This window comes from Bactrocera latifrons, unplaced genomic scaffold (assembly GCF_001853355.1).
Source record: "Bactrocera latifrons isolate USDA-ARS-PBARC rearing strain unplaced genomic scaffold, ASM185335v1 scaffold_10, whole genome shotgun sequence".
Lineage (NCBI taxonomy): Eukaryota > Metazoa > Arthropoda > Insecta > Diptera > Tephritidae > Bactrocera > Bactrocera latifrons.
In genome coordinates this window covers 2766387-2791190 of record NW_017534408.1, presented here as the reverse complement: position 1 = coordinate 2791190, position 24804 = coordinate 2766387, and the positions used below count along the sequence as shown (strand labels likewise).

General features: G+C 36.4%; 5 protein-coding genes across 13 annotated transcripts in view; 3 read left to right on the top strand and 2 right to left on the bottom strand.

The window, feature by feature from the left end:
• Positions 1 to 6839, bottom strand: part of LOC108966544 (transmembrane protein 245) — a 10703-nt gene extending 3864 nt beyond the window's left edge. The window contains exons 1-6 of one of the 6 annotated variants that reach the window (XM_018929534.1): positions 6420 to 6839; positions 3093 to 3654; positions 2451 to 3029; positions 1847 to 2387; positions 763 to 965; positions 274 to 683 (exon numbers count right to left, since the gene is read on the bottom strand). In XM_018929534.1, coding sequence (XP_018785079.1) covers positions 274 to 683; positions 763 to 965; positions 1847 to 2387; positions 2451 to 3029; positions 3093 to 3611 — 2252 coding nt within the window. In that variant the 5' untranslated portion in view covers positions 3612 to 3654; positions 6420 to 6839. Of the gene's footprint in view, positions 1 to 273; positions 684 to 762; positions 966 to 1846; positions 2388 to 2450; positions 3030 to 3092; positions 3655 to 3937; positions 4093 to 4131; positions 4284 to 6419 lie in introns of those variants that run through there. The other 5 variants (XM_018929525.1, XM_018929546.1, XM_018929554.1 and 2 more) reach the window with 5 other exon arrangements.
• LOC108966579 (alpha-2-macroglobulin receptor-associated protein) lies at positions 4590 to 6186 on the top strand. Its single transcript, XM_018929574.1, has 5 exons — positions 4590 to 4958; positions 5037 to 5252; positions 5315 to 5525; positions 5578 to 5939; positions 5998 to 6186. The coding sequence occupies exons 1-5, from the start codon at positions 4695 to 4697 to the stop codon at positions 6124 to 6126; spliced, it is 1182 nt and encodes a 393-aa protein (XP_018785119.1). The 5' UTR covers positions 4590 to 4694; the 3' UTR covers positions 6127 to 6186.
• Positions 6840 to 7130: 291 nt separating the features above from the next.
• Positions 7131 to 10745, top strand: LOC108966899 (abl interactor 2). Of its 4 annotated transcripts, none has more exons than XM_018930053.1 (8): positions 7131 to 7163; positions 7512 to 7686; positions 7753 to 7956; positions 8012 to 8682; positions 8759 to 8846; positions 9580 to 9591; positions 9800 to 9990; positions 10054 to 10217. In XM_018930053.1, exons 2-8 carry the CDS (start codon positions 7553 to 7555, stop codon positions 10215 to 10217), a joined length of 1464 nt encoding a protein of 487 aa, XP_018785598.1. In that variant the 5' UTR covers positions 7131 to 7163; positions 7512 to 7552. The 4 variants fall into 4 exon arrangements, with proteins under 4 accessions (XP_018785598.1, XP_018785589.1, XP_018785614.1 ...); XM_018930044.1 differs by having other exon boundaries at positions 7135 to 7249; XM_018930069.1 differs by lacking the exon at positions 9580 to 9591 and having other exon boundaries at positions 7135 to 7249; positions 9812 to 9990; positions 10054 to 10745.
• A 3667-nt stretch (positions 10746 to 14412) lies between these two features.
• On the bottom strand, positions 14413 to 17295 carry LOC108965858 (kinesin-like protein KIF19). Its single transcript, XM_018928530.1, has 7 exons — positions 17185 to 17295; positions 16966 to 17112; positions 16512 to 16781; positions 15483 to 16452; positions 15249 to 15397; positions 14845 to 15185; positions 14413 to 14728 (listed from the first exon to the last, which is right to left on the bottom strand). Exons 1-7 carry the CDS (start codon positions 17293 to 17295, stop codon positions 14509 to 14511), a joined length of 2208 nt encoding a protein of 735 aa, XP_018784075.1. The 3' UTR covers positions 14413 to 14508.
• Positions 14652 to 24804, top strand: part of LOC108965868 — a 32570-nt gene continuing 22417 nt past the window's right edge. The window contains exon 1 of the mRNA XM_018928548.1: positions 14652 to 14769. The gene's annotated coding sequence lies outside the window, so the exon portion shown is untranslated. The remainder of the gene's footprint in view (positions 14770 to 24804) is intronic.

Genomic DNA, 24804 nt, shown 5'->3' with positions numbered 1-24804 from the left:
AGATTAATTGGTCAGTTTGTATGGCAGCTATATGCTATTGCGGTTCAATATTGTCGATTCCAACAAACAAMATTTCAGAACGATGTCTTAAAAACTGAGGGAAGTAAACAAACACCACCAAATCGACTAAACTCGTCCCGGTGCTAATTTTTATGTTTATTACTTTTTTGTGACAAACCACGACATTTTCTACCGACAGTTATAAACTTTTTGCCAAATTTAATATACACTGCGTTGGGTATAGAAATATTTAGACATTTCGCACAAACTTACCCCTTCATCTCCGCATAGATGGCGGCCTCGAAATAGGGTGGCACGAAGAATTGTAGTAGGAAGAGCACTAGTCCGGCGTAGAAGCGATCTTGTGCTAACCACAACTCCAACAAYGCAGGCAGCGAACACCAATAGCTGCCCAAAAATGGTGCAGCCGACAAAATGGCCGCCAACGCYGATGGCAGGAAGACAATGCGCGCGCCAAACACTGTATGCACCAGCCATGTGAAGAGACCGGTGAAAATGGAACACTTAAACATGGAAATTARTACGCCTGAAATGGAATTCTCCAAAGCATCGGCAATTTTAGAGCCAGACGTTGAGAAGCCCAAATATTTGGTAACYTGTAGTGGCGCATATTTCGTATTACTGCTCGATAGCAAATAGAATAGCGCGGTAAAGAAGACAATCTGCAAGTGAGAGGCACAAAAAAATTTGAAAAATATTATATTTACATATAAAATATTTGTGTAACAACAGACTACRTACCATATCAAGTATAAACTCCACACACGCCTGACCGCCAGACAGTAGTAAAGATAAAATATCACCCGTAAAGCTCATGATCATCGAGAGATTCGTGCGTATGATGTGCCACAGAGATTCGGCCACTTCCAGTATGGTTTGTGTGTTGCTCTTCGCCCAGCCGATAATGCCCTGTTTTGCCACTAAAACTAGCTCTTTAAAATGTCCTTTATTAAAAACACATTGCAATTGGTTAGCTTTTGAAACATGCAGTGAGCAATGAGCAAGTACAACAAGAGGGAAAACGAACCAAAACGAAACGAAACGAAAATCCTTCAAAGAATACAAGTAGGAGTGTTTGYACAAGTATGTACATATGTGTGTATGTACATTGGAAAATATCGTTGACAAGTCGCAGGAAGTCTCGTTATCATAGCATACTTAGCACGCTGATATACTTCGGGTGCATTTCAATTAAATTTAGATGAACTTAAGGTGGAGCGCGAAAGTTTCTTTCGAAAACTTAGGTATACTCACTTTATTATGGTGTAATGATTTACTTTTCTCAGAGCGTTTCTTCAGAAAAGTCTCACATTGGTGTGAATATAGGCGTTTCTGAGCTTCAAACTTGGCATGGTAGAAAATCCATTAAGATTTTATGGCTGTTTAAACTTAATAGAAAGTTTGTGTGCTTTTGTTAAATGTTAGAAAACGTGAATTTAGTATTTTTTAAGTTTTTTAAAATAAGTGATGATAYTCGAAAGAGAAAGCACTTATTTTCCGACACCGATATTTTTGTAGATAAGGTTAGTTTAATCGAATTGTTAAAATTTTCTCAAAAGTCTTTGACTTTTGCTATTTTCCTTAGAAGTGTTAAATATAAATTTAAAAAAAAATCGTCTTCAATCGATAATGCCGCTTTTTACAAACAGTATTGTTACATAGTATAAAGAGTTTGTATGAGTATTAATGTTGCAATGTGTAAAATATATTTATAACACTTTTTTAAAGCAAATTGTTAGTARAGTTGTCATTGCATTTGGGTCATAAGTGTATTAAAGAGACAAAACACAAATGAAGCAACTGCATGTGGAATATTTTAACTTACCAGGATTATCAACAATTTCACCGAACGTAGTTTTGAGCGCATCTGTTGGCACACGTGGTCCATATGCGGAATCAGATTTATTAACATCAATCCAGTACTGTATTAAACGATCCCAGACATCTAAAATTTGTTCCTTCAGCTTAGTGGCATGTACGGAATCGGCTTCGGCTAGCCAATCATCGATGTACGTTTCGATTTTCCGACGCCCATAATGATGCGCRTTATCCAAGGCATCATCAATCGATGACTGTATATTCTCAGGTAATATATCGATCAATTCCGGACGATCAGTAATTGTTTTGTTTATCAGATCTTTGSCCAAGTAAGCTACCTCAATGGTTTCCGAATAGATATTGACACAGAAAAATACGCCAAGAAAGACGATAATTAACAGCATGAGTATTATCATCAGTATGGAWGTGACCAAGTCGACGGAGGACTTTAATGAATCGCGTATTATGGCGTTTATTTTGTAATTCAATTCGAGTACACCAGGCAAACAGAGCGGCAGTACGGCAGAATGATGTTCAATAGCCCAACTCTGTAGATTATTACGAAAATATGGTTTAATATGAAATTATTGACAATTAAAAACAGAAACTACCTTTAAGTTTTCATAGGCTTCATTGATTTTATTTGATATGAATGCCGTAAAGCCTGTCACATTCCCCAATGTGTATAACAGATGCAGCGATATGGGTATGGCGGCCAATATGAACATCCAAACATTGCGATACAAAAATGTTGCTATGCATGCGTAGAATAAACATTTAAAGTAGATGCCACTTAGGTGTGGCACTTCATTTTCATCTAACAACTCCGTATTGTCTAGTGAATCCAATGTTTCGCTCAAGGAGACATCTTCGRCGTCGGAATGCAAACTTTGCTTCTTCACACTGATGTTGCTTACCGACTTTTCAAAGTCATTTTTGTCTAGCAACTTTTTTAATTTTTCTATACAACTGCTAGAACCTTCTGCAGTGCGCATATGGTATATAATTGATATACCTACATACAACATTATCAAAATAAAGGCAGGTACTTGTAGTGCGCCTAAAAAGCTGCAACCATAACTAACTATAGCCACCCAAAGCGACTGGCCAGCCATGACGAACTTGGTGCTATTTTCTGATTTCCAAAAGAAATATACCGATGTCAAGTATACAACAATTATTGCAATTAACTGTAAAATAAATATTGTGAGTGCTTKTTGGAGTTGCCGGATAATGTAGGTATGAGTACTCACCAGGTAGATATTAAGAAAACCAATTAACTGCACGAAGGTACTATGCGAGAAAACTACAAAGCGCAAAACGGCACAGAGAAACCCTTTGGGTGCATATAACACCAATAATTTKATACATGCAGCTACGCCTACGCCTGCTGTCAACAATTGCCAGTGTTCGTGCAGCCAACTCACCACTAAACTGCCACAATGTTCGGTAGCTTCAAGCGGCGCCAAACATATTGAGACCAATACATTAGAATCGCGTTCCTCCAAGCGCTCAAACCAACCATTCAGCAATTGCGCTAAGCGTCTCTTGAAAGGAAAGAGCACTGCTCCCATCAGGAAAGCCCAGAGTAAAGGACGTACAAAAGGACCCAGTATAAAGCAGACGGCAACAAATGCTGCAATGCCAGCGGCTATTAAAAAATTGTACATGGCTGCTTTGAAGGTTTCATGATTCTGCGAACGCATACGCATCAACTTGTTAAGAACGCTGTCGAAGGAGCGATCGCGCCTAATCGAGTCAGAACGATTCATTTTGTGTGCAAAAATTTTGGGCTATTGATCATTCAATTAAACGCTGCAAAATAAAATAAACTTTAAAATAAAAATTGTACATAATACAAAAGCGTGGATGTATACATATATATATAAACATTTTTATTTATAAAGTTATTCTATTATTAACGATTTCGCAAACACATGTACTTCAACATAGATCATCACTCTAGCATACTTCTTTAATGATATTCAACTAAAAATAGCAAAGTTTTACTACAGATATGTGGCTAAATTCGTATTGATGACGTATGCCACCTCGGCCACACCTACTGCCTTAAATTAACAGCTCGGCTTATACCTACGCATCACAACTAGAATTTCGCATCAAAGCCTTTGTGTAAGCTATTCACAAAGTATCAATAGATTATATATATTTCAACAAATTATTCTCAATCAACAGAACGAGGACACAAAGATGACGTCAGTGTTCTTGACTAATGTTTCAAAAAGTTCKGCCATTATGATTTCGCCTTTCAGTTATTCTACAATAACTCACTTATATCGTTGTTGTTACACTGCTTTGCAACACTATACTTTATCCGGCTTTTTTTAAAATTCCATATTTAATTAGAGCATAATTTTATTCACTTGTTATTTCCGACCRTATTTAATCAATTGTTTTGTACCGTGTTTTATTTTGTTTACATCAGTTAGCATCCACTTTTTATGAAAGCATTCAGTGTTGTCGGGGGCTCAGAGCATTGTGGATATCAGCTGTTGTGGACAGTAACTACAATTTTAGTATGAAACTTATGAAATACAAAGATTTGAATACCAAGTGATAAATAATTTAAAATCTATATTTCCAAAGAATATAGAATTGAGTAAAACTTACGTAAAACTTACAATATCATAAAATATWTTATAGCAATAAATACGTCTAACACTGATTAAGTAACCACTACAAATTATCCACAAGTAATCGGTTCGACAACATCCCTCTTCTAAAATATTAACAACACTAATCTGCACCGTCGGCACTTTGTAACAATTTCRGCAATTAAATTTTTCATACGGTATAGATTTTTCTTAGATTAGTTTATAATAAAAGTTTAAATTATGAAGATTTTTATGCACATTGTGCTGGTGATTTTGCTCTTGCAAATGCACTTGGCAATTGGCGATAAAAAACAAAGTAAGAAATATTCTCGTGAAGCTAATGAACAACAATACAACACACAAAAAAAACAACACAAATCGAAAGAAAAACCGCATGAAGGCGAGGTTAAACTTACAACTGAGCGATATGACCCCGACTTCCGTAATCTACAACGACCTTTCCGWATGGCCAAACTAAATTTGGTGTGGGCCAAGGCACAAAATGTAAGTGATAACAATACTATACACATACCTAAATAGGTTACAAATAATTAGGACTAATATTACTTTTTATGTAAATAGAGACTGACTGAGCCAAAACTAAAGTCTTTGTATATGGAACTTAAAATACAAGATAAGGAAGAGATTGCATGGAAACAATTGAGCTCACAGCATAAAGATAAGGAAGGCATTAAAGAAGCTGAACTACGCCAAAAATTGGTTGGTATAATGAGCACGTATGATCTGTTGGAACATTTCGAAGATACGCAAGATAAAGACAAGGTTAAACCATATAAGGTAGGTGGTATATAACTTTTAAAGTAAACGACAACACAATTTATTAAACGTCGTAACCTTAGAAATTTTATGACCCAGAAGATAGCCATTTGAATAAAAGTGCATTTAAGGAYAAAAAACTAAATCGCCTTTGGGCTAAGGCGGAAGTAGCGGGATTCACTAAGGAAGAACTAGATTCACTTAAGGAAGAATTTCAACATCATCAAGATAAAGTCGATGTTTACTACAGTTTATTGGAAGATATAGGTTCCACGACTGGCCCAAAGCATGAAAGTATGTAATATTTTATAGCTGGTAATGTATTATTAATTTTATACATTTATAGATGCCGTAAATGAAGATGAGCTTGATATATTTAACATGGTCGCAAATGATCCCAATGAAAATGAAATTAACACACCTGAAATGAATTTGAAAAAATATGAAAGCGATATAAACAAATTGCGCGATCACCATCATGGTATTAAAGATCATTATGAACGTTTGGAGCGTTTGGTTTCTTCCGGTCCGCATAGTCAGGAATTTGTTGAACCAAAAGTACAAGGTCTATGGCGTGTTGCACAAGCCAGCAATTTTACGGAAAAGGAATTGAGTTCTATTAAATATGAATTGCACCATTTCGAGAGCAGGCTACTCAAACTTCGCAATCTACATGCTGAGCATGCAATGCAAAAAGAGAAATACAAAGTAGGTATTCGAAATCAATGTTTACAGATTATTTCTTAATAAAATATATTWTTTTCAGAACGAGAAGCAGAAGGACAAAAGCGGTCGCTTCGAAGATATGGAAGACCATATTAAGAAACAAACGCGTAAAGTAGAAAAAATACAAGATACTATTGAAAAAACTATATTCCGGCATTCAGAGCTGTAGTGTCTTCTTAAATTGCCAACGGGCGGTCTTTTCAAACTTTTTGCAACAAATTCGAATAAACTAATTTAATATTTAAGAAAATAGATGCCAAATTTAAATAAATAATGTATATAGGGCTCAATAATCTTATTTCATTTAAGATGGTATTTTCACGGAACTTTATGTATATACATTAACTTTTTCATATACTATTTTGATACTGTTGAATTTATCTCTGCCAAAAGATCTTTAATAATAAACATATTATTTTTCGTGTTAAAAAGTATAAAGTAAATAGTTAAATGCTCACTTACCTTAAGGCATTTTGCTAATTTTATTTTTACAAATCATTAGCCGATGATTCTGGCATAGCAACTTGTGGTCGGCATAAAGAACACGTGATCTAAGATCATATCCACGTTCTCGGTGGTAATGTTTTACATGCATTGATCAAGWATAAGCTTGGTTATTCCGACTAATTCTATCAAATTTACATAGCGGAAAGAAGCGAAAATTAATTCGGCAGTGCTGTAAATTAGCATTAATTTTTCACATCCAGTGGAATCTTATTGTACCAGTGTATAACTTGTCTTCTTGATCGACTCTTTTTAGCACTTGATTTCAGTAACCATCTAGGGAACCTTCCTTAAAGAAACAGTTCCCACAATAGATTCCTTCACACATTTTTATTTCAGTAATATTTATTTTTCTAAATCCACTATACAAAATTTGAAAAATAATCGCTTGCCCAAATTTTATATTTAAATGGTGTTTTTGGCGGGATACAGTTTTACGACCACTGTAAAGTTTTGAATAACAAATCCATATATTTTCATAAAACGTGTAAACGGTACTTTAATGTAATTTTATATTTAGTAAAACATTCAATTCTTATAAAAAATATAAAATAAAATAATTACATCGAAATAAACAATTTCAATACAAAAAATATTCTAAGAAAATAAAAAATGCAACACTTAATATTATTTGACATTTTCTTTTGTTCCTGTTATCCGTTAAATAGTTCGTCATCGTCGTATTTTTTCCAGTTGAAAAATGTGAGCTCATATTTATTGCAAATATTTTCATTATATTGGCACATTAAATACATTTTAAATTGTCAGAAAGTGGACAAAACATTTAGGTAAATTTATAAGAAGTGAATGTGAACAGTAAATATGCTATTTTTATCGTAAACTAATCAAGAGGAAATCACACGTCAGGGCGCTCCCAATTATGTTGTAGATTGCGTTGAAGTTGCTGCCGGCGTCGGCGCTGACGTCTATTGACATATCTGCAGTAATACGTTTTGGGCGACAACACCCGCGAAGATATTTTGCCGTTGCCTACAGACAAACAAACCAACATAAATATTATAAAAGAATTGTAATAAATCTTTATTTTAGCGAAATCAACTTATTTTTGAACTGTTGCCGTATGGTCGGTCATGGCCAGTGAAAACATAATGGACGAATTAGCATCATTAATACGTACTGAAATTCCGGATGGCAGACAAAGCTTACGTGATAGTTACACAAATTTGGAACGTGTTGCAGATTATTGTGAGGACACGTACTATCGGTTAGTGTTAGATTGTTATGAATAACWTTTCAATACTTATTAATTTACTATATTATTTTGGTTTAGTGAGGAGAATAAAAAAGCAGCACTAGAGGCTACCAAAAACTATACAACGCAGTCATTGGCCAGTGTGGCATATCAGATAAATACCCTCGCTTATAGTTATATGCAACTTTTAGAGTTGCAAGCACAACAATTATGCGAAATGGAATCACAAATGAATCATATTGCTCAAACTGTGCATATTCACAAAGAAAAAGTGGCACGACGGTAAGATAATAATTTATTTTTGTGTGCATATAATATATAAATATATTCAATGCAGTGAAATTGGCGTTCTTACCGCTAACAAAGTTAGCTCACGTCAATTTAAAATAGTCGCGCCCATTAATCCAGAAAAACCAATCAAATATGTACGCAAGCCAATTGACTACTCAATACTAGATGAAATAGGTCATGGTGTTAATTCTACTCAAACACGTCAACAAAAACATCGTGGATCTAGTCACGGGTCTATACAATCCTTGGCAACATCTTCGCTGGCACCTTCCGTAGGTCCGCCACCAACTACGAAACCACCAACACCACCGCAAATGACACGCGGAAATACTGGTACACTGGGTAAATCGTCAATGAGTAATACCGGAACGCTTGGGAAAAGTTCGCGAGAGTATCGAACGCCACCGGTTGTTAATCCACCACAAGTGCCKTCGCACTATGCACCCAACTATCCGATTGGGCATCCAAAACGTATGTCATCAGCTTCCTCAAGCACCACGGYCACTGGTATTAGCAGCATGGGTATYGGTGGTCCGGGCAGCACTAGTGGTGCGCCAAGTGTAGTTAGTGAACGTGAACGTGGTGGTGGCTATAGTGCATTGCCTATGCCGCCTAGTCAGCAAATAGCCACACATGTCAATTTACCATCAGCGGGTATGATGCAATCATTGCCACCACCACCGCCAACAACATACGACGATCGAAGCAGTATGCCGCGTAAGTGTAAATTTACTATATTAATTAAATAAATGCAAAATCAGCCTTCATTAATTAATTATTATTTGCATTTTAGCGCCACCATCGCCACTCACTGTTTCACAACATGAAATAAGCGAGCAAAGTCACATTGGCATGCACACATTGGGCAGAAATCACAACCGGTACGTTATTCAGTGATGATTGCTGTTTAGTCSAAACTCGATAACTGACAAAAAATGCGAATACGTTAAAAAATTAATTATACAAAGTTTTATGACACCGGCTGTCATATAATTTATTGTGTTGGAAAGTCGTAAACTTAGTAACAAGCATGAAAAAAGCTAGTTCGTATGATAGCTATATGCTATAGTGATCCGATCAGAACAATTTCTTCGGAGATCGTACTGTTGCCTAAATGCTGGGTTATTTTGAAGTTATGTGAAAAAAGTGTTTATACAAAAGTGGTAGACATATTCTTAACCTACAATTTTGACGTATGATTTTTTTCCTTAGGTCTCATAGTTTCAAATCAAGATAAACCGTTTTTGACTGTTAAAAATTCTACCGCGCCCTGCCCTTCCCTTTACTTTTCCCAWATTCTTTGTTCGATATTTTTATTTATTATAAAAATAGCAACGCAGTACTGAGGTGCACCGACTTAAACAGCTGCTGTAAACAAACTGGATGAAAGATCGCGCTCATATTTGGCATGTTAATTATCAAACTTAGCAAAATATTTTTTTTTGTTTTGAAATATTTACCCGTGAAGTTTAATTACAATTTTCCTGTGTTTTTTTCGGCACAATGTATAAAAGTGTTTTAATAAGTTATCGAGTTTCGATATTAAATTGTATGTTGTAAAATATAAGAAGAAATGTTATTCATTTATATTATTTCATAATTGCTCACATAAAGGAATGGTAACAGGTAAAATAAAGAAAAAACATTTCATCATAAATTATCAGTATTTTATCAATATATGTTAAAAATACCACACATTTCTTGGTTATGGAACATAATGCTTTAATACAAAGAACAATAATTGCAATTACACTCTTGAAATCAGTTGTTTTTCCTTKAATTTCGAATAACTACTTCTTATCTTATAAAGCACTGTTTGTCCACCCTTTTAAAGAAATAATTTCAGTGTGAACTTTGCCAGACCTGGCTCACAGTCGCCACCACTACCACCTCCACCACCACCGGAGGAGGAACATCAGGACTTTGGACGGCCAAGGACATCAGCAGGACAAGGTCAATTGGCGCCTATCGTGCCCGAGGATCAGAATTTACCCGGTTGGGTGCCAAAGAACTACATCGAAAAGGGTATGTACAAACAATATTTCACAACAAATATAAGTGTGTACAAATGTCTTGCGGTAATTACAGTTGTCGCAATCTACGATTATTATGCCGATAAAGATGACGAATTGAGTTTTCAAGAAAGCTCCGTATTGTATGTGCTAAAGAAAAACGATGACGGTTGGTGGGAAGGCGTTATGGACGGTGTGACCGGCCTCTTTCCGGGTAATTACGTGGAACCATGTGTGTAAACGTGTGCGAGCTTGTAGCGTGTCAATGACACTTAGTGTTTTTTAAGTGAATCTGATGCAAAATAGCTGAAATGACACACGTGCACTTATGTCTGTACGCATGTACACTGCCTAATTCGACAAAACACTATGCCGCCAATAGGTATTGCAAGTATTTATACATAGAATTATCACAATTACCAGCAAGTTATATTAAAAGGTATATTATTAGGCAAAGCTGAGTGTTAAACAATTCCAATATCTAACATCAATAGCATTAAATAGCCTGCATTTAAGTGCGCAGTTATTCCACGTAGTTTAAAATTGAAAAGAAGAAAATAAAAAAAAAAAGATAATAATTATTAAGCAAAATATTTGTGAATGTAATGTGAACAATGTATGTCCTTGCGACACGAATTTCTGCGCGAAAACTAAAACACAATATTACCGTTATGCCACGTATGAGCCGTGAGCCATGCTGTGTGCGGCGGAGGTCTCCAGCAAAGGTCATACATTCAACATAAAACATTTTTATAACATTTTTTTTTTNAACATTTTTTTTTTACAAAAAAAAATAAAAAAAAAAAAAGCAAAAAATGAAAACAATAATAATAATAACAATGAAGTGATCACGTTGTTAACCTTATTCAGGCGTATGGGGCACAGATAACGAAAGTAAAGTTACATAGAGAACAATAATATACTAGCTGCAATTAACTGAATTAATTCAATTATGTATTCTAACTAACTGATAAGTATTTGTGTATGAGGCGCAAAAATGCTCGCAACGATTCCTTTTTATACGCTCCTCCCATTTGTATGTATGTAAATCTTTTATTAATAATATTAYATAAATGTMTTCGAATTATACAATACCCACTACMATTTGCTATACTATATACCTTGCAACAACGACATTCAACGTTTGTGTGGTGCCACAAGTCAGCTTGCCAGTAGCAAGCGGCAAAAAGTCAAAAGTCGTGTGTGGTTAGCACAGTGTTGTGCCAGCAAGAACTAATGGTTGGTATGCACACACAAACTGGTTTCTTTGAAAAGTTGGCACTTAGTGTCAAACTATTTTGCTTTTTTATAAATTTATATAAACTTAGCATTYTTGTACACAAATTTTTGCATAAATGAAATACTTTATTACCTCCTGGTATAGTTTATGCTCAATTATCTATTATTACTATTATTTGTGTTTTTATTATTATGTAAAGCTTGAAATAATTATTGTAATAGTAATTATTTTTATTATTATAACCATATGTTCACAAATCTAGCTGCACAGGTGGTAAGTGTAAATACCAATACTCCTGTATAAGCCTTTGCTATGCTATAATTTCAATTATATTAGTTAAACGTGAATTTATTAAAAATACAAATATATATATACTTATATATACATATACTTACCTATATGAAAGTAAAAAAATGAAATAATAATTACGCATACGTATATTATTACTATTGTATTAACTTAGATAATATAAATAATCACAATGGAAATAAATGCTAAAGATGGAATAAAAAAAGTGCAGTTTTTCATAAAATCGATATAACGAGAGCTACTTGAAGTAGAGGTACTTTTTTCAATAGCCWTTTTTTGACAARCCACGCAAGCTGTTTGGCAATTCATCATGGAAAGACTTATGAATTCTTCTTAGCTTAGCTCTAGCACGCAGGGAAGAAAATATAACAGACGTAGCTGAAAGTGTAAACGAAGATCGTGGAGAGGCGATTCGGCTCCTCTTCAAAAAATATATGCCAGAAACTGTTCTTTCGAACGATAATCAACATTGAAAGCAGGGAACCTCGAAATGACCGGATTGTCGAAGAGACAGAACATCTTATTGTCATAGAAAGCCATTAGAAAGTGCTAAACATATTTCATTTTTCCAGTGATACCACTTTTGGTACGTGCATCRGGAAGGTTTCTATGTAGTGTCCAACATTAGTCATGCTCCATCTTCCCTGGTATCTGTTTCTTGCTCTTCACTCGCATTAAAACTTTCTGGAAATCGACTACTTTCCAGGAATGAAGTTTTAGACGCATTTGGCAACCTCGAAGAGCTTTTAACATTGCTTTGATGATTTTTCTACAGATAGCATCTTTGTTATTGCCTCAATACTATTTAAAAGATTGTCTTGCTCTTTGAAAATCCGTCGCGGTTGTGATGAACTCTAAAACAGCCGTAACYCGTCGAATGTCTGGTCTAAAGCAAACACCCCTCTTTCAACTATGCAACTGAGAGACCTGGAATACAAAGTATTTAAAGCAATTTCCATTTTTAGGAATTAACTTTAAAAATAGCTTCTTCAATATTAGCTTTATGTGAAGCGGTGAGCGAAGGATGCGCTAAAGTTTCATGCACAACGTTTTTTTTTTGCCAAATATAAACTCTTGTTGAGCCCAACACATTTTGGTCTCTACCGATAGACACAAAAAGCAAGCACTTTAAGGCTTATTTTTGAAGACACTTCCGGCAATGGACACTCTTGCTTTTGAGCCTTGTTCATTTTACTCACAATGGGAAAGAAATTTCGGGCTGCTGTCMTCTTCAAATTTAAGACTTGGCTTGTCATCGAGTTCAGACATAGCACCATTTTCATATTTTTTGTTGCCTTTAACCAATTTCGAAGGACTTTAACACATCGTTTGCAGAATTTACGAGGTTTCCAAATTTTATACTGATATCCGAACAATGGTTGGTGGTTTCACTTTAAGTACGYCATTCCTTCAGTGGGACTTGGTGAAGGTCTTGATGGCTCCACTGTTTATGGCGTTCAGTCCGTGGCTGAAGTTAGTTGCGTCCGTAGTCTGGTCGGTGTATTGTTCTTTGTCATCGAAAAAATGAAGTAAAGGCTTCTTGATACTTTTAGGAGGCGGTTCCAAGTAGTTGAATAGAAGGGAGATTTTAATGGAAGCATTCGAGCAGAAACTGCTTGGAGAGCAGTGAAAGGAGTTCCTTAAACAGAAATATGCATGTGCTCAGTGAGGCATATCAAGAGGGATCGTGTTATCGTACGGGATATAAGCTTCTTCGTCTGCGTTAGATTACATCTAGGCCACCATGTCGGTGCAGTATAGTTAACGATTGGTAGACCGATTGCTTTGTAAGGTACCAACACTATTCCTTCGCCTTTTTTCCAGATCCAACCAGGTTGCGGCAGTAAGCAGCGTGAAAGTAYCACTACCAGTACCAGTACGGTACCAGTACAGTCTGCGTGGTAACTAAAAAAGCCTCATGGTTGTTAACAATTGATATATAACGGTATCGACTACGATATTAATTGGGTATTCTACTCAAGAATTTTGAAAACTTCGATTTTTTTTCATATATTTGAAGCTTAGACCCTTAAGAAACATATCCACCAAAGAATTTTTAAAAATTAAAATTATTTTGAGAGCTACAGTTACTTTAGTGACGCAGTACCTCGCCCGGTAGGAAGGTAGACTCACTTTTTTAAACGCGTTTTTCTAGAAACTACTTTTTTCCACACGGTACCGGCATTATCTCAAGTTCTATACAACCGATTTACTTGAAATTTTGTGTGAATCTTCTTTATATAATCCTTTATCCTGTTTCTTTATATAATGCTTAATCCTTTGTTTTTAATATTTAAAAAAAATTCGGGAATTTCAAAAAAGAGCGTAAGAAATGATTTTTATTCTCAGGCAGTCGCCATTTTTCAAAAATTTGTTTTTTCGTGTTCCCTGAAATAGGGACTATAACAGTATCCTTACTGATTAAGAATTTCTTTTGATTTTTTTTTCAGAAAAACAGGAGAGTCAGGAACAATGTCACCAGGATGCGCCATTTTTTTTACACCTGATTTTTTTTGATTTCTAGAGTAGAATACCCCCTTAAGATCTAGTCTGAAAACTTTTGACAATTTTGTGGATATGGTCGTTKTGAATTTAGTGAGGGAGCGTGTTAAGCTGCTTGCAGAGAAGAAGCGAGAAAGATCGATGAGGTAGCTGATACTTATTCCAGATTTACACTCAACACAAATATTATATTTTAAGTTGATATGCTTTTGTGTGCTTTATTTCAAATTCTTTCATTATTCATAATTTTTTTATATTTAATTGCAAATTTCATCTTAAAAGTAATACCCAACCAAAAGTTTCCGACTCTATTTTTTTTTAAACTTGCCTTGTTTTTGAGAAAGAAAAATAAATAAATAAAATTTATCATATTTCCCTGAGCAAAAACTTTTCCATTCGCCTAGGCCTAATTTTCTACAAATAAATGAAGCTCTTGYGCTTTTGAAGGCTGTGTGTTTTTCGGTTGCTCATTGTCGGGTCTTAAGTGTTGTTGGGCGCATGTTTAGCCATTCGTATTGAGGTGCCACGTCGTGTAGATGGTGTATTTGTCGCGGATAATTTCGGTAAACGTGGATTAACAAGAGGTCCCATGTGTCGATCCGGGCCATCTTGAAAAGCGCTAAGTATTTGACTGTCGATCGGCGGYAGCGGTGAACCAGGCGACCATTCAGAACTGGAACTAGAACCGGGTGATTCGGAACTGCAAATAGATACGCAAATATTGTATATAAGTGACAGAAGGTAATGCTGTGCTGATACATTGTTATGTGTATTTGAATTTCTCAGGTAAAAAYAGCAAAATATTTAAAAACTTACCCAGCCGTATAGATTGGCGGCAATTTACGCTCATAAGATGTGGACGGCGTAACAACGCCAGCATGTATTTCTTGCTGGTATAGACCGTAAAGTTCGCGTAGCTCGTCGGGCAATTCGACATTGCCTTCCTCAATCAAACGACGTTGTGAACTTATGATATCCTCACATAAACGCCGCTGACGTTCGGCACGCAACAGCTGCAGGTCGCGTCGTCTCAGCTCAGCCTGCCTTGCTAGGCGCTCAGCTTGTAGCGACACCTTGTCGGCTTCCAATTCATGCACGCGACAAAGTAGCGCCAACAATTCGCGCTCTTCATCGCTGGTAATGCGTTCCGGAAGTTCCTACAAGCATAAGATATTTCAAACTTGAAAAAATACTTTTCAAATTCAATTGCTAGTACTTACATCTTCTAACTGCACACCTTTTTGCCGACACATTTCAAGTTCTTGTTCAGTACGCTCACGGATCTCTTTGTAGCGCCTTGTCTCTTTCTCGATTGCCGAGAGTTCGCCCCAAGCATTTTTCAAGGCAATCGCGCCTTCCGATTCAATATCTTTAGTTAGAGGAAATGCGTAAAAATGTTTTAAAAATAAAACACATATATATATATGTATATATAGTCTTTTCGGTTGCCTTACCGTCGTCAGCCGGTGAATCGTAAAGTTTACCCATGCGTCCTTGCCAATGCGATATGATCATGTGCTGACGCTCTGCATCAAGCTCCAAACCGAGCAAATGGCTYTCCGCTTCGAGCAGCTTGCGACGCAGCTTCATTTGTTGCTTGAACGTGAGCACGATCTGTTCGCGCAGGTAGCGTARTTCCGTTTTACGTTTCTCATCCTCTTCGGTGGAGCGCGTCGGTTGAGCCGCAGCCGCTGCCGCTGCACCACTACGCGGTCGTTCAGTAAGCATTTTACTACGCAGACGTGTTACCTCCTCGCGCAATTCCGTTACCAGATTTTGGTAGTGTTTTGTGGGAAAGTTCTTGACCTCATCAATGTAAACGGAATTCTGTAAGCGTGTAGAAATACTATTTGCGCGATCCGCATATACAAGTGTATTTTTGGTTTCGTCACGATGCTTAGCTTCGGGTGCGACATGCGCAATCATAACCGTCTTGCATTTGCCACTTAATGCCTCTTTTAGTAAGCGCGTAAGCTTCGAATCACGATAGTTGACGTAACGCGCACCACCCGACAGCGCATTGATGCAATTGCCAAGCGCCAGTAGACTGCGATTGATGTGTGCACCTTCCTGTAAACGCTTACCACGATTCTTAGTCTTCTTAGCACGTTCCGAACCAGCAAGATCGGTGAGAAAGAGACGTCCCTGTTTTGTGCCCAACGGTGTTTTCGTCTGTACGGTAATACTGAGTAAGGCATGGCTGCGTGACGATGTTTGGTTGGCTGCTGTCGGCTCCATGGTACGTGCTTTGTTGCCCCTRAGCAAYAACGAAACGACCTCTTGTCGACTAGTCGTGGTGATCTCCGAGAGACCGGCGACAGTTATGCGTTGACCGCGATTATCTTCACGCAGTTCYARCGGTCCGCCAGGGTTCAGTAGATCACGAATAAGCTCATTGTATATTTCCAAGTAGGAAATGGATACCTGCAGTAATTGAGTAATACTGTGAAGAATGTATGCAAACAATTAGTCACACAACTAACCTTGCTACCATTATTTGAYGTATTGTCGATATTTTGAAATATTTCCTCGATGGCTCGCACCATCAATCCACTTTCATTGTTATTGGCATCGACATCGTAAGTTGCCGTGGCGCCGCGTTCGTTGGCTGTTGAAGTACCTTTCTTACGACAGGGACCCAACATGGTGTGTGTTTTGCCCGAACCGGTGGCACCATAAGCGAAAACCGCAGCGTTAAGTCCATTGAGCACGTCTTTAACCAAGGGAGCTGTCGTTTTCTTATAGACCCGCTCCTATGTTTTTTAACAATTAATTATAATAAAGAATATCTTCAGTGTTCACTTGATTCTTTAAGTTTTGTAATATAAAATTCTATTTAATATAAAATTTTTTGGTTATTTAGTTAGGCAATCTGTTGSACCTCCTGTCTATTGAACCTCTTGTGCTCAACAAAATAAACTCCACATAATTGCTTACCTGCGTGTCTGATTCTTTGAAAACATGATCGTACGAGTACTGTCTCGGTCGACTTTTACCACCATCATCAAATAATAGTGATTTGTCCGAAATCACGTCAATGCAATGATCRGAGCTTTCATCGCTCGGTCGCACGCGAACAACAACCTAGAAAGTGGTTAGACAAAATAATAAAAGTTATGTATAATAATAAAAATATAATAAATCTTTTGAACCAACCACTAAACGTTCCTCTTGCGGACCGTTTGCTGTCGCTAGTCCGCGACTCTGCGCGGCCGACGAGGATGAGCTGCCACCACTGCTGCTTGACCAACTACCGTTTTGTGCCATTATACGCGCCGCAAACCGCGGTGGCTCACTACGGGAGCGAGGCGTGATTAAAGCTCGTCAATTAGTTGCTGTAATTTGGAAAAATTGCTGTTAACCTTAAGGGAATATAGCACATACATACTACTATATACATGCTTAGCTCGATTCTAAACAACACCGTAGGAAATTTTTCTCTTAAAGAGATAAGTAACTATGTTATATTATGATAAATCGAAGTGACGTTTCGGGTAGAATGTTTGATAAGTTGAGGTTGTCAAACAGATCAGAATTGATTGTAAAATACAGAACCTCGTATCATTAAGTTTGACATTTTCACTAAAAGGTATGGCTTAACAATTAAAGTATAAACTGGTAAAAAAAAATTATCTAAGAAATATATTCACTTCAGCGAAGTTTGCGCCTTGCCCTTAATTATACTTTACTTTTAGCTTTCGGCTTTGCTGGCTTTTTTGACATCTTCTTATTGACCCGTTTTGCAGGGTGATGTATTGCAGGAGTTTTTCGACGTTGCTCCTATAGAGGGGGGAGTCAATGCAAGCACGAGGTCTCCTTGGGATATCTTTGGCCTATAAGCTTCAATTTAATAGTTTCTAATTTTAGCAACACTACTCCTCGGAAAAGTCAAGGAGCCCTGGTTCGCGCATTTGGTGACCCGACGGATTTTTTAATACATAGCTTACTAATTTACTTAACAAAGACTCGACAATCTTAGGCCATCTCTGTCTCTGTCTGCATCGGTCAAGTGCCTGGCTGCTGCTCTACTGTTCTTCTCTKTTCATTGTCTGGGGTTTTTGGGCAGAGTTCATGTTGTTTCATATTTTGAGCGATACCTTTTCAGGAAATCGCTGTTGCTTTCGACAGGTGGTTCTGGATGGTTTTCTTTTCAGGAAACATTCATACTCTTCCGTTTTCTGCTTTTGGCGTTTTATTTCCTCTTCGTCAACTGTGGTGCCGGCAGTCTGCCCCTTGACACTCTTGGCTTGCATAAAGACTGTACTCTGGTACAGCTTTTCCTCACTTTATTTAGGGATTTCTTTAGCAGGCGGTGGACTTTGGTTGAAACCTGATTGGTTGATCATGTATGCTTTGAAGGTGGAGGGTTTATATTTGTGCTTAGGTTGGTACATCCAATAACACTCTTAATCGTATCCTGGCTGGAGGGGAGGAGGTTGTCTTCATGTCCTATACTTTGTTGTCAGAGAMAATGTCCCTGTCAAAGCGTTAATCGAGGTGTTAGTAGCTGTTATTTTGTCCTTTGGTAATCAGTGCACTTTGGTTGGTAATAATCGATGCTTTGGAGATGGAAACTGACGGTAGCCTGTTATATATTATAAGCCTCTAACTAAATTTTGCTAACTTAGACATTTCAAAAATAATGTGTTAATGGGGATAAATATTAAGTTCAATTTGCTGTGGAGAAAAGAAAGAAAATAAGCGAAATGTTCACAAACTTTTAGAGGTCTATGTTACAAGGTTATCGGGCTTCCTTTCGAAATTAAAATGAGAATGAAAGTTCACCGTAGCGATTCATAGACTTTCTGCATTGCCAACTGTTGAGTTGGATCGTAAGTTACTCAGTGGAATGGTCTACGGAAGATCCATGGATCGTTGGGAGGGAATCTAATTTAACCTAAATTGATTTAAAAACCTTATATGACATATTATTATATCCATACTTAAGTACCGACTTCGACATTTTAAGACACAAATCATATCAGTTTGAAAGCCTTCATCAAACGCCAAAATCTTCTCCGATGAGGTTATATGAGGAGTAAATAAATAAAACTATCGATGCTAGTGCGAAGAAARYCCACAMATTGTTCRTGAACAACCATTACATTCACCTCAATTGTCGGTTTGCTGTGGTTTTTAGTGTTCYGGAATCATCGGACCGTACTTACATCGAAATGAAACTGGTGATACCGTTACTGCTAATGGGAAGCGGTATAGATCGATGATAACAAAYTTTTTGTGGCYGTAATTGGAAGATCTTACAACATCTGGTTCCAAGATGTGGGAACCAAGACCGGGCTACGTGCCACTCCGCACATGCARCAACCGAGAAAAGTTTGGAGATTCGATTCTTTCAAGAAATTGTGACATTGAATGGCCTACAAGAAGTTGTAAGTTAACACCATTAGATTACTTCTTGTAAGGCTATTTGGAGTCATTTGTCTTTAGCAATAAACCAGACTCTCTTCAAGCTTTTGAATTCAATATTCATTACATACGACTTGATTTAGTGGAAAAAGTAGTCCAAAAATTGTGTCCATCGAAYTCGTTTCTGCTAAAAAAGTCGTCTAAATCACAACACTCTTATTGGAAAACCCTGTCAATTGTTCAACATGAGTTGCAAATAGTAACACCCTTTTCTGCATTTTGATTGAAAATTAAATACTCGTTAATGTCATGATTGATTGCTTCAAAGGTGTCAAAGAATGCACCTGCTCATAAACAAGTGAAACAAACACACATCACTCATTTATAAAATCACAAAAACCTAAAAGTCCGATGCGGACATTAAGTGTCATTAARGATTCCGTGAGTTGGCAGTTGTGGGCGTTGAAAAGCGGAAAACTTTTGCTGATGCGCCACAACAATGTTAATAGTTTAYAACAAAACTCACATTACGGTGGAAATCCATTAGCATTGATGAATATTTAAAAATGGTTATATAAGAAATCGCTTTAACATTTTAGTTGAATGTGTTGGCAAAGTAGATGCAGTACGTCATCTATTTGAAGGTGAAGAGATAATGATCCAGTGTTAAGACTGTGAAGAAGGACTGACAGATATTTTGTATTAAGTTGGCTGTGTTCAAGTGTRAAATACAAAGAAAAGTTGATTGACAATAAGTTTCAAGTTATGTTGACATGTTTGTGGAAGAAGTTTCCAGCTCCTCCCATATACATTAGAGTAAATAAGTCCTTCAAACCTTTTGATCTAACAGTCGTGTGAGCATTTTCTAGTACATTTATTGGAAAGAAGGAATTTAAGTAGAAAATGTCAGGATACCATTAGTCTTAGRTAAAGTAAGAACTCTTTACATCACTATTTATTAAGGCTTTGGGCTTGTGTAAAGGATTTTTAAGATAAATCCTATTAAGAATTGRGAGGCAATATCTATGATTAGTTTATCGAACAGAACTCATCTTAGTGGTTAGTCTCAATCATTTAATCTCAATCATCATGTCCTTTTTTGGTATCATTCCTTTCAATTCCCATTTTTTGGACTTATTTTACTCTAGTTGGCAAGTACCGACTGCATAACCCGCTTTTCAATTGGAAAAGAAGGTCAAGACATAATGTAGAAAAATTGTTCACACAGTATTAGAGACTGGAAGATGAATTGATAGTGAGGTCGCAGAATCTATTGAAGTTCAATACAAATGGTGACATCCTGAAGGATGCCTAATACTCATTAACTGCGTAATTACACTCCATCAGACATTGTAAAGAGAAAGTGTATCCGAGGCTCACCAGTCTACCAGACCAACCTATAATATAAACATAATTCTGCTGATCCACATACTCCGTTGCAATAAAGTCGTTAACTTTGTCTTTGTATTCACACTTTAACATGAGTATTAACGATATTTAACCKTCGTGAGACCGAAATGCTTGCAGCGCCTTGGTGCAACGCCTTAAAGTATGCATAAATAAACAGTAAGAATTTGAAATAACTGTTTCACGTGTCGTGTCGTTGAGGTAGGATCAGTTGTTCTTATTGTTTAAATATTGTGCACGCATTTGTGATTACCGTTATGTGGCGTTGGCTAGTCAAGGCAAGACCTCAACCTTAAAGAGCGATTAACTTAATCACTGAATTTACTACACTAATAGTTAGACACACGAAAATCATAAAAATAAATAACAAAAGAGGAAAAAATAAATATAAGAACAACATTTTGAAAGTGTACGTGTGCTTAATTGTTTGGGGAATTGATTTCTGTGAATTTATGCCCAAGTGCTGACGGCTACACTTTCGTTAATGTTTATGTTAATTGACTGATTTGGATACGGGTGTACCCGGCGTCTCATTTGACTTAAACTTCTTTAGATCTATCAATTGAGACAGCACAAATGAGATTTCTGTACATACMTATATAGTACATATATAAATATATTGAAGCAATTTCCACTAATGTTCCGTTAAATATTTACACCATTAACATTTCTTTTTGTTGTCTCAGCTTTTTAGCTTATATTTTTATTTTTTGTATGCAGTTACTTAGGGACAAATGAAGGACACACTTGAGAGGGAGAGTGACTGTGAGATTTTCTTGTTTATTTACATTAGCTTTGTAGAAGTTTTGGTCATTTGGACTATTGGAAAGGCAGTAGAGACGGTATTTTTTTTCAATATTTTTCCCTCCTATATATATTCGTTTTATTTAACGAAGTATTATTTTGTGATCCTACTATGAGCGAAAAAACAAAAAAAAAAAAGCAAGACTTCGACTCCTCTTTGCCCACAACACACTTGTGCCAAAATTTTTTCTAATCCTCGAAACAGTTGTTAAAGTCAATGGTCTTCAATGTGGTTGCGTCACAATATTGGTTGAAAATTTGGCAAAAAAATCACGAAGAATCAATGCAGTGTGCGRCGGAGAAATCGTGCAAAAAAAAAAAACAAGAGTTGTGGGCCATAATTCCGGCCCTTTTTACGATTAGTTTTGCGCAAAAGACKCATAACACTCAAATAGTATTCCTTGTTGACAGTTTGGTCGGTCGGAAGGCATTCGGAGTACACCGCACCCCAATCATTTAAGACTGTCACAATAACCCTGATTTTTGACTTGCTTTGACTCGGTTTTTTCGGCTTTGGCTCACCTTTTCCACGATATTCGGCCGATGGATCGTTTGTTTCCGGGTTGTAAGGATAGATCCAAGACTCGTCGCCAGTAATGAAACGTTTCATGGCATTCTGGTAGGCGGAAAGCATTGTTTCATAGACGTTAACACGATGCTGGTCTCAAAAAAACTGGTGATTTCGGAAACCAGTCGTGATTTCATTTTCCTTTGGCCCAAATGATGTTCCAAAATGCTTTTCTCTGATTCTTCCGATATTCTACTGATTTCAGTAAGATCTCTGACTGTTAATCGTCGATTTTGATGTACATATTCTTATATTTCATTGTCGTGTTGATCATCAGTTGATGTTGATGGCCGRCGTGGACGTGGTTCGTAGTCAACGCTTTCTCGACCCTCTTTGTATAATTTGTATCTATCAAAAGCACTTTCTCAGGACAAACAATTATCAACGAAGGCCCTTACCAACACTTTGAACGTTTCGGTACCAGAAATTTGATTTCGCACACAAAATAACTTTTTTGTTGAATAATTTCACTCGTCGTAAAAAAGTACTTCAGAAAGRCAAGCGTATACTAAACACTAATAATTWTTTTTATATGATATTTGGCAAAGATGTTACTGACAGTCACACTAACCTCGAAAAAAGTAACTCGACGAATGGGGTTTCGTACAATATTTAATTTCAAAAGTCTGACTATTTTTGTCCACAGCAGGCTTCAAGTCTCGTCCTTTCTTTAGAACATATAGTACATTGAAATTCATGAATGTTCGGTTTCGAGTATAAGTTGTGATACAAAATAATAAGATTTTAATATTTTAAGATTAAGATATTCGTGATGCAACCTTCTTATCCTTTACTTCTTAACATTATGAAAATTAGAAAAGAAGTAAATGATACTTGGAATTGTTAAAGAATATGTTATGGTGATACTAATCACTAATATCACTTGGGGAACTACTGCGTGAAAAGCAGAAAGAAAATCTCAATGGTAGAAAATAATTTCTGAAAAAAAATGAAAAGAAATATTATAGTTAAATCTGAGTTGAATATTAGTGACAGTTCGCGTAAAGCCTTGATAGTAACTTTAACCGGAAAACTTAATCGTTCTCGAGGTAAAAAGACATTTTTTATAATTTATAAAATATAGATAGGAAGGAATTCAATAAAGCCATTTAAAAAAAATAACGAAAGTATAACTTTCTTTGAGTCAAAAAATACACTTTCAGTAAAAAGTTGCTGATTTATTCAACTGATCAATTGTATAGAAAAATAGAGAAAGGAAATGATACGTATTATAGAGAGCAAGCAAGTCCATTAGCCCATCACACATCCTCTACTTGTTTGATCAACTTTTAATAACAGACTATAATTGAAATGCGTTAAAAAAAGTTAATACTTTCAAAAGCAATTATGCGTTGAATTCACTCACGCGTGCACTCTTAAATTACGTCGTGGCTTTTAAATTCAGCATTTCAATGGCTTAATTATGCATTTAGTAGTGAATTTTATTGATTAACCACTGATGCTTGTCTAATGAAGAGCCTTGGGAGTACGAAATAGATATGTATGATTGAAATTTTTTTACTTTGTAAGCACAATAAACTGAATGTGTCCCTATTTTCACTGTCCATATTTCAATTAATCAAATTAATTAAATTAATGGGAAAAATAAGTACTTTCCAATTAATTTTTAGAATTTATGCTAGTTATATCCAGATTTTGTTCAAAAATAAATGTTTATGAACTGAACACGAAAGGGTTGGAGACCCAATAAAGTATTTAGACATATATAAATGATCAGCGTGACCAGCTGAGTCAGTTTAGCTAGGAATGGCATATACCTGTGCACGATCTAGTCCATAGGTAAGATGAGACTACGATCCTATCAGGTATCTCACTTGGACAGCTTAGAACGTGGTTCCGTTGTATTACCTGAAACCCTATTATATTGATAATAAGCTTCTTACAAATCGACAAAGCGCTTCGGCCCTATCACAAATTTGTTCTGACATCCTATGTCAGTTTCGGCTAAGTCTCGTCGTTCGGCGAAGGTAAGACTGTCGACATGTTTCATCCTCAATCTTGAAACTACCGGACAATGGCAAAGAAAGTGCCTGGATGTTTCCATACAACTTTGACAACATTGACCTCTTCTATTGAGGCAAGATGAGCTTTGCTACATACCAAGTCTCTCCTTTTTGAGTAATCTATTTGAAATTTTGCACACGTTCTTTTCTCCTCAAAAAGTTGCTTATTTCTAGGAACCGCCGCTATCAGACCATTATTGTATATATGTACATTAGAGCGGATTGACTTACAGGGATCAAAAAACGAAAAAAAACGCGTATGCGGGAAATGTTCTACGGATCATTCTGAACAACATTCTGAACTAAGACGCTATGAGTGTAATACCGGTTTCGATTATAAAAATGTATGCGTTAGTTTTTGATATATCCGAATGAAATTTAACACGTAGATGTATTTTGAAATTCTGTTGATCATTTGTCGGAATCGGTCAGATCAGTCAACTAAATTTATTGTTTCAGATTTTTGAAACTTCCAAAGTTTATAAAAAAAAATTGATACGCTCTAGTYTACATAGCTGTCATAGAAAACATCGATGAAAATCAAGTCCGTGTTTGGAAACTGAAGTTAACGTTTTTTTGGTTTTCATAACTATTTTTCACAGACTT